General features: G+C 41.1%; 1 protein-coding gene across 1 annotated transcript; it reads right to left on the bottom strand.

Moving 5' to 3' along the window:
- Positions 1 to 2,064: 2,064 nt before the first annotated feature.
- On the bottom strand, positions 2,065 to 8,192 carry prlhr2a (prolactin releasing hormone receptor 2a). The gene is made up of 2 exons (XM_058636633.1): positions 7,715 to 8,192; positions 2,065 to 3,857 (listed from the first exon to the last, which is right to left on the bottom strand). The coding sequence occupies exons 1-2, from the start codon at positions 8,176 to 8,178 to the stop codon at positions 3,221 to 3,223; spliced, it is 1,101 nt and encodes a 366-aa protein (XP_058492616.1). The 5' UTR covers positions 8,179 to 8,192; the 3' UTR covers positions 2,065 to 3,220.
- Between the last annotated feature and the right edge of the window lie 1,515 nt (positions 8,193 to 9,707).

Here is a 9,707-nt window from a genome sequence, read left to right as displayed (position 1 = left end):
TGGATTTGTATTGTATTGTACCTTTATGTGGTTCTTGTGCTGGGGATGGGACGATATACATGAAGTCGATTATGGTGAATTTTACTTCACAAAATCACGTTTTTATTTGATGCAAGTGACTTAAGAAATGCTGTTTTTAAGTCCTAGTTATGACGGCATTTAAAGGGCCACTAAATATACAGTTTTTTACTAATTTCCAGAGATAAATGTGTTATTCGATCATCAGACAGTGGGATCTGAGATACACGTCTCATTCCCACAACAACAGAGGACGTTGGGATTGAAAAAAGTTAATAAAATTGACAGAAAGTCGACATCAAAGTCACTTCAAAGATAAATCAAAGCCCTACACTGCTCTTACTGTGTTTCCGTCAAGTTTTATGAGTAAAAGATCTGAAAAACTCTGTAATAGAACGTTAAACAAACACACATCATTTTAAGTTTTTTCTTCATTTGACCAAGTGGGGAAAAAACGGGTGAACATACCTAACAATTTATTACCAAAATGTAAGAATTTTTCATTTTATTTTGTCATTTTAAGAAAGAAAATCTGACTATTTCTGACAATCTCATATCGTCCCATGCCTGGCTTGTGCACATCATTATGTGGAAAAACAAAATCTGCAAGTAAAAAGCCTTCTAACGATGTAAACATGTTGAACACTGTGATGTTTATTGTATTTATAAAATAAAAGAAGCAAGAAAGATCAAAAAGGAATCATCAGAGCAACAGTCACAGCCTCGTCAATAGAGTTTGAACTCCACTAATGAAAGCGTCTCTGCCTTCTTATACAATATACAATAGCAATATACAACTTAGATTGTACAAGAGAACGTACAGTAGAACGTACAGAAGAACGTACAGGAGAACGTACAGAAGAACGTACAGGAGAACATACAGCGCCGTGCCTTCAAAAAGCTTCTTCCTCTGTGACTCGCTCCCCATGGAGCGGGGAACTCGGGACTGCATGCAGAACTACGTCTGATGTTTGTCTGACGACGACGATAATCCATCATAATCCATCATAATCCATCATAATCCATCCCATTTTTGCCGTCAGAACACATGAAAGGACGACACAGTTTTAATGGGAAACAATAAAGACGCTAATTATCTCACCGGGGGTTTTTTGCCTTGTCTGTGTTTCATGTACATCGTCAAAGGACGCATGAAAGATTCATCTTCACAGCTTGTGTGTTTTTGTGTTTGTAAGATAATTCTGTTGAGTTTCCAGTTTATCTACAGTTTATTTACATTTCCTTGTGTTTATTAAAACTGCATCCTTTATTCTCGACGAACAGCATACGTGTACTTTCCCAAAAAACACGAGTTTGTCTTTGACTTGTCTCCTGTGTGTCAGTGAGCTGCCGTTCCAAGAAATTATCTTTGGCCTTTTGGAGGAAAATGAAAGTGTATGTATTCATGACACATTTTAAATTAAATGTTTTTTTTTGCCTGAGTCGAGACAGATGGTCTTTCTTTTTTTTGTGAGATTCAGACATCTTCCTGCGGATCTTCAGTTCAAGGAAAACATTTTTTTAGTCTTGCATAAAAGAAAAATTATATTTTATTCATGATGCGATCACCAGATGCCAAACTTTGTTGCAAGATATTTTTCTTTTTTTAAGTAAAAAAAAAAAAAGAAGCACCTTAAAAGCCCAGTGTGTAACACGCAGGGGGATTATTGACATAAATGTGAAAAGTCAGAGGAAAAAAGTCAGAATTCTGAGATTAAAGTCAGAATTTATTCTGAGAAAAAAAAAATCAGAATTTATTCTGAGAAAAAAAATCGGAATTTATTCTTACAAAAAAAATCTGAATTTATTCTTACAAAAAAAATTCTGAATTTATTCTGACAAAAAAAAATAAGAATTTATTCTGAGATTAATGACAAAATTTATTTTGAGATTAAAGTCGGAATTCTTTCCGAGAAAAAAGTCATAATTCTGGGATTAAAGTACAAATTCAAGATTAAAGTCTCAAAATAAATTCTGAATTTAATCTGAATTTAATTAAAGAATTCTGATTTTTTTTTTTCTCCAATTTAGAAAGTCGGAGCAACCTTTACAAGGATTTCAAGATGGCTGCTACTTTGGTCAGTGGTAAAAACACTTAAACTGTTATCTTAACTTCTGTCTTAATTCAGTTGTTGTACATATTGTACAGTTTGTTTTAAATGTGTATGTTACTACACTGTGTTTGTGTGACACAAACACAGTGTAGTAACATACACACACTGAAGTACAAGGCCCTAAACAAATGACCATTAGGTTAAACTCAAATCACCGATTATATTCCTAATTATTATACCTGACTGTATTTCTGTTAGCAGGAATCATTGTTCCTCCTTATTTCATTTGACACTTTTTCATATGTATTATATATATTTATATCCAAAGAAAAGAGTTCCTTCACCGACATCAACGATTGGCCCCTGAGGTAAAAAAGAAAATGGGGCGTGGTCAGCTGCATTAGAGGTGGAGGCGTGGCAGTGGCTCATGAAAGCAGTAACAGGTGAGATAATTGTCACAGCTGGCAGTCGTTTGTAATCACAGTGGAACTCATGAGAGAATGACGGACACAGTTTTAGAACGATGAATGAAGGAACCGTCGAGTTTTAAACATGTGTGAAGTCATTAGGGTTCAGTTTTCCTGTCACTGTCTCCTGCGACACACTTCCTTCCAGGTATGTGACGGCCAATTGTGTTTGTTAATAATCTCTAGATGCCTGGATGTTCTTTTTATTAAACAAGAAACGACAATAAAACAATCACAGGGCGTGTGGAGCAGAGTTGTAAAATAGTTTTTACCGGCGTTTTCTGTCTCCGCAGCAGCAGCAGGACCTTTCATTTGCACGGTGATTGCGTCTTGAGTTCACTGTGGGCTTGAAGAACTCATCCAGGTTCTTTTATTCTTTTGTTCTGCCTCTGTTTGGTCTTTGTTTGCCACGTCCTTCAGAGAATGGGCTCTGTCAAGCAAAACTATCAGCATCATGAAGGTTTTTATCCCATCAAACTGATGAATGAGTAGAATATGCAGTAAGATAAACCTTTCATGGGCGCATAAAAAAATAATGTCCTGTGTGCAGCAAGGTGAGGTCCTCAGATGAACGGTGGAAACACAACTATACAGAGAAACACAGGCTTAACCCAAGACGTCTGTCTACCAAAGTGTGTTTGTTTTCCTCACAAGAGTCTCTCCAAAGAAACTCCGGAGCTTCTACAAAACCACGCTGGCCGTGGCACAGTTATTGGCCGAGATGCCGATGCGACGGCGGCACGTGAAGATCTTGCGGAGCTCGGCCCGGAAGCGGTCGTGCAGCCAGGCGTAGAGGAAAGGGTTGCAGCACGACGAGCTCATCGCGCACAGGTGGCAGAGCAGCTGGATGAGCAGGAAGTAGCGCTTGTCGATCAGGTCGATGTCGATGTCCCGCAGGACGTTGAAGACGCTGATGGGCAGCCAGCAGACGCCAAACGCCGCCACCACCAGGCTCACCAGGCGGAAGGTCTTGCGCTTGCGCATGCGCTGCGCCTCGGCCTGGCTCTGCGTGTGGTGGCCCGGCACGACGCAGTTGCGCAGTTTGACGGAGATGCACAGGTACGAGATGGAGAGCGCGGACAGCGGCAGCACGTAGGTGATGAGCAGCGTGCTGTACGCGTACGCCAGCCTCTGCCGCTCCTGGCCCATCCAGAACTCCTCGCAGATGGTGAAGCCCTCGTTCTTAAACTCCACGTGGTAGGTGTGAGCCACCGCCGGAGCCACGAGGCTGCAGGACAGCAGCCAGACCCCGGACAGAAGGTACGCGCACGCCAAGACCGAGAGGCGCTTTTTCAGCGGGTGAACCGTGGCGTAGTATCTGTAACGTATAGAGGAGGAGGAGGAGAGTCGTGGGGTTAGACCAGGGGTGTCAAACTAATTTTTGTTCAGGGGCCACATTACAGCACAATTTGATCTCAAGTGGGCTGGACCAGTAAAAATAGTAAAATAATAGCATAATAACCTATGAACAACAAGAACTCCTTGCTTTTTTTCTCCTTTGTTTTACATTTAATGAAGGATATTTTTTACAAAACATGAAATTTCTTGAGAAATATAAGTGCACTTTCAACAATATTGTGCCTAAATGTACTATTTGCACATTACACTGGATATAAAAAAGGCACAAACATTTAGTCACAGGTATCTGGAAGAGAAAAATATGGTATTTGACATTACGTTTAGATTGTAATCGTAGTGTGAAATTTTAACAAATTCATCCTGTGGGCCGGATTGAACCCTCTGGCGGGCCGGTTCTGGCCCCCGGGCCGTATATTTGACACCCCTGGGTTAGACGCACCAAAAAAAAAAAATTTGATCTTTCAAAGAATAGCAAAGTGTCAATGCAGACAGAATCTCCAAAAAACAAAAACAGGTGAAAAAAAAGCAACTGTTAAGTAGCAGGTTGGCACTATGACCTCAGGATATTTCACAGAATTTCAAAGTAAAAGTGTTTGTTTTTGACATGGAATGATGAACACGTCACAAAAAAAAACACATTTATAATGCAAAATAAATCTATTGATATCAAAAATGATAAAACATAGACAACTGTAATTAAAATGCCACACAAGCTTATATTTATATATGTAATGTAATGTTTTTTGTCTGTTCTGTCACCTCAGCCACACACACACACACACTGTGTTACAATGCCTATGATAATCTGAGCGCCAGCGTCGTGTAGCACAGATCTCGGTTTACATGAACTACAAAAAAAATCATGTTTTCAGCTTCACACATCAAATGCAAAACAGCTCTGCCACGGATAAATCAGGATTTGTGCTCCCTGCCAGGAGACTGATTTGAAGAGAACAAAGACCAGAAGATTTATTAAATCTTCGTCGTCCATTCTTCCTCCTACACATTTCTTCTTTTTTCTTATCTCCCATGAAATGGATTTACATTTGAAGAAATCCATGAATGGGATCAGAGAACAATATCTGTTTAGAGCTGAGGAGGATTTATTATGAAGAGTCAACCGCCAAGAAAGAAATATGGTTTTTGTGTGTGTGTGTGTGTGTGTGTTTGTTTGCACAACAGCAAGACAAATAGCCTGCCATGTTTCTCCAGCCTGAAAAAACAACAAAACCAGTGCTTTTATTTTGAAATTCTGTGAAAAATATGTTGAAAATCTTGAATGTTATCTTGTGTTATGATTTTTTCTTTTAAGCTCATATTGCCCGCCTGCTATTTTAACTGTAGTTTAGATTGTTTTCCCCCCACTTTTTTCCTCTTGACCCGCCCCCTTTTGACCAGACTAGACAAAATTGTGACTAGCGCACAAATAGCGTCTGTTGCTCGATTTGAATTTTTTTTTGAAAAAAACACGTTGAAGCAACAACGTGACGACCAATCAGCGTTGAGATTCTCCTACTTGCCAGCAGGCAGACTCCGCTCGGGGGAAAGTGTATTATTTTTGTGTGTGTACGACACTTTATCTGTTGTGTAAATGTCTGCAGAGAAGAAACCGTCGTCTTGTGTGGTTTCACGACACAACTTGCCGAGTTTCACCATTAAATTTGGGAGCTCCGTACGGACGAGAGCCGCTTCCAGCGATACTTTAGCACGCCGAGGTGCCGTAGTTAACGTTGAAACTCGCCACGTTGTGTCCAGCCCCGTATGGTGTTGTGAAACCGTACAAGACGACGGTTTCTCCTCTGCAGACGTTTCCGCAACGGAGAGAGAGAGAGAGTGCAGTAATGCTTTGGTTGATGGTGAAAAGAAATGCTATGTTACTTATTTTTAAAATACGACAACATCGCGTCACTAAATATACAAAATTATCTTGTGGCACAATTGTCGTGCAAATCATGTTGTGCTTCAGTTAAGTGTTTAGTTTGTCCATTGTGGGCTCCTGCAAGAACATGGCCTCCATTAAGCTATAAATATAAAAGGCACATTTTTTGTGCTAATGAAAAACGGCAATTTATAAACTTATTTTATCTTTGATTTCTGCTGAATTAAAATAAATTTTACCAAAACATTTCACACACTGCACCTTTTTTAAGGAAAATGAAGAGCATACGTTCATGTTTTTTTATACACTCAGTACATCCGCGGCATAAGGAGCATTTACATGCACTCGGTGCCTCTGCTTTTCAGAGCAATTTTCTTCAAGAGAGACATTGTGCACCTTATGTTCTGTATTGTATGCATTTGTGGACTAACATGTATGCGGCGCTAATGACATACTTCAGAAGTGAGAGTAAATGAATGCCCGAGGCTGAAAATCTCAAGGATGCATTACATTAGAGGTTACATAAGACACCTGGGATGAATACAACGTCTACATCCCAGCGTCTATTTGTATTGTCCGTCCACAGTCTTCTCACTGCACTGACGTCTGCGCTGTTAACACCAGTGTCAGTGAGAGTGAACAAGGAGACGGACACCACGCCGTGCAACTTCATTTTGGCTTAGTCCATCCACGTTTTACCTTTGGGGTTTTTTATGCACGTTAACCTCCTCAAAAGAGACCAGAGAGCCACAGATGTAATAATTATTGAAGATTATCGCATGAAAAGAGGGTTAGGGTTATTTCAGGGGAACTGTGAAATACGCCTCACTATTAATAATTTCTTATGTGTCCTCATAGGTTGATCATTAAAATGAAATTTGTTATTTCTAATAGCTAGGAAAACGTTTATATCTTTATTTCTCAAACAAGTTTTGATTTTTGGTTTCATTCTATAATACTTTTATGTTTTAAAATCTACGAAGGTTTGAACTTTGAGAGTGTTCAAACTAGTGAGAAAATGGTATTGTCTGAGAAAAGTGGATAAAGTGTGTGGTGAGGGGTTTTACAGCCTTAAAACATAAACAAATAATTATAAAATAAAATAAATAACATTCACGGATTTCGCCTGTTGTGGGTTATTTTTAGAATGTAACCCCCGCGATAAACGAGGAACCACTGTATACCAAGTTTCACTCATGTATGTTAAACCTGGCCCCAGGTGACCAAATTTTTGGGGGTCTGCTTTTAGCCCCTCCCACTTCCAATTTTCGACGCTCATTCACCGAACCACTTTCAGACGTAGTTTTTGGGGTCCGCTTTTAGCCCCTCCCACTTCCAATTTTCAACGCCCATTCACCGAACCACTTTCAGACGTAGTTTTTGGGGTCCGCTTTTAGGCCCTCCTACTTCCAATTTTCAACGCCCATTCACCGAACCACTTTCAGACGTAGTTTTTGGGGTCCGCTTTTAGCCCCTCCCACTTCCAATTTTCGACGCCCATTCACCGAAACCACTTTCAGATGTAGTTTTTGGGGTCCGCTTTTAGCCCCTCCTACTTCCAATTTTCGACACCCATTCACCGAACCACTTTCAGACGTAGTTTTTGGTGTCTGCTTTTAGCCCCTCCCACTTCCAATTTTCAACGCCCATTCACCGAACCACTTTCAGACGTAGTTTTTGGGGTCTGCTTTTAGCCCCTCCCATTTCCAATTTTCGACATCCATTCACCGAACCACTTTCAGACGTAGTTTTTGGGGTCCGCTTTTAGCCCCTCCTACTTCCAATTTTCGACGCCCATTCACCGAACCACTTTCAGACATAGTTTTAAACCAGGTCTGATGTGGTCGCAAATATCTGTGCGTTTTGGGGCATGCGAAGGCCCTCAAAGAAAGAAGAAGGCCCTAATAACAGTCCACCTACCTATACTGATGTCTTACCTGTCAACACCGATGGCGGTGAGAGTGAAGACGGACACGTACACCGTCACGGGCTGGATGAGGTAAACCAGGTAGCACATGAAACGCCCAAACACCCAGCCGTGTGGGTTGAAGGCGTAGGCCAGCGTGAAGGGGACACACGTGGCGCACATCAGCATGTCGGAGAAGGCCAGGTTCCCGATGAAGAAGTTGGTGACGTTGTGCATCTTGCGCGTGCAGCAGATGACGTAGAGGAGCAGGTAGTTCCCGAACACGCCCACCAGGGCCACCAGCGTGTAGCACGGGATGATGAGCAGCTTGAAGGACTGCAGCAGCTCCACGCCCACAAACTGAGGGCTGCGCCCGGAGGAGCCGTTCCGCAGCGCCACCTCGAACACCCGCGCCGTGTCGTTCCCACTCGTGTCCTGCAGCGTCGCGCAGGGGGAGGTGAGTTCGGCCGCCCAGCCGCTGCCCGCGCCCTCCATCCCAGGCTGATGCTGTCGACCTGTGACGGTGATGACAACACACTTTTCAGTCTGCACGGATTCAACAATGTCCCCACGATAATGGAAGTCTCTGTCAAGACGAGGACACGCAGCTGTGCTAAAAATAGTGGACATACTGTGGGGTTTTCTTTTTTGAGTCAAGAATAATTGGATTCAGCTTCTTTTTTTTTTTAAGTTAAAGGTACAATGTGTAAAATTAACATTTATTCATGAGGTCCACTCCACTACATTTCCTCTAACTAACTTAGTTACTCATTATTACCAAATAAAATCCCTGTATTCATATAGAGCTTTTCTAGGGTTGATGAGCTGCTTTACACGACAGTTTTCACCCATTCACACGCTGCAACAAGGGGTTAAGTGTCTTGCTCAAAGACAAATGTAGACTAACAGGAATTTAACCCACAACCTTCCACCATGGCTCCATCCTATCTCCTCACTCTTTTAATACTTTTAAAACTTAAGTTACATTTCATATCAGAAAATGACTTTTGACACCTAAGTACAGTAAATGTCATTTACTAGCAACACAAGAGTTTATAGGTCATAGGAAGAGTCGTGGGTGAGTTTTGTCAAATTCGGTGCAAGTTAAATTTGTATTACTCCATCCACGTTTCACCTTAGGGGGCGCTATAGAGCCGTTTCGGCCCCTGATGTTTGGGCTCTTTAATATTTTGTGCACCTAGCAGCAGCCTACCTGTCTACCTACAGAAATACAGGAAACGTGCAGTTTTCAAATAACTGAGAAAAAAGAAAACCGACTCTGCTTCTGCAGGTTAAAGTGTATTAAAGTTAAAGTATTCAGTGTGACCCACTCTTACACTGGAACAATGACACAACACTGGTTTTTAACCCCATTAAACCTGGAGTTGCACAAAATAATGTTACTATTACACCAGGTTTATTCGAGACACACTTTCACATCCCTGAGACTTTTTACACAGGGCTGTGTTTTCATTGTGCACGACACGCTTTCTACACAACAGACACACACATTATGGACCTGAATCCCCCATTTCATCATAATTAAGTACGAGGGGGAACATTGCACTTCATTATAATTCTGGGGAACTGCAGGAAAATCTGGGCTGTTCGTTCAGGCACATTCACACATTCACATCTTAATAAATAAATAAATGTAAAAAATGATAATGGCTTTTTTTTTGCTTTTTTTTGCCCTCAGCGAAACATTTCTCTTCACTAACTGTAGGAAGAAAACTGAATTACTAAAGTAGTCATGGTGAGCTGTGGGTGTCTTTCAGCTGTGGTTCTATACACTGAATATCACAGTGGTGGACTGTATCATCACACACACACACACTGCAGCACAGGAAGTGTTACTTTTAAATTCACATCACTTCTAACATTTTAAACCCAACTAAGGGATTGTACTGTGCCCACTACACATTGGTTTGACTACAAATTAATATACGTTGTCATGCTTTTTTTCCATTTTAGTAGTAATTCTTATAAAATTAAATGCACTTTTTTATTAATTTAGTCGTCAT

The sequence above is a fragment of the Solea solea genome, chromosome 8 (genome assembly GCF_958295425.1).
Source record: "Solea solea chromosome 8, fSolSol10.1, whole genome shotgun sequence".
Classification (NCBI taxonomy): domain Eukaryota; kingdom Metazoa; phylum Chordata; class Actinopteri; order Pleuronectiformes; family Soleidae; genus Solea; species Solea solea.
This window is presented reverse-complemented; position numbering and strand designations above follow the sequence as displayed.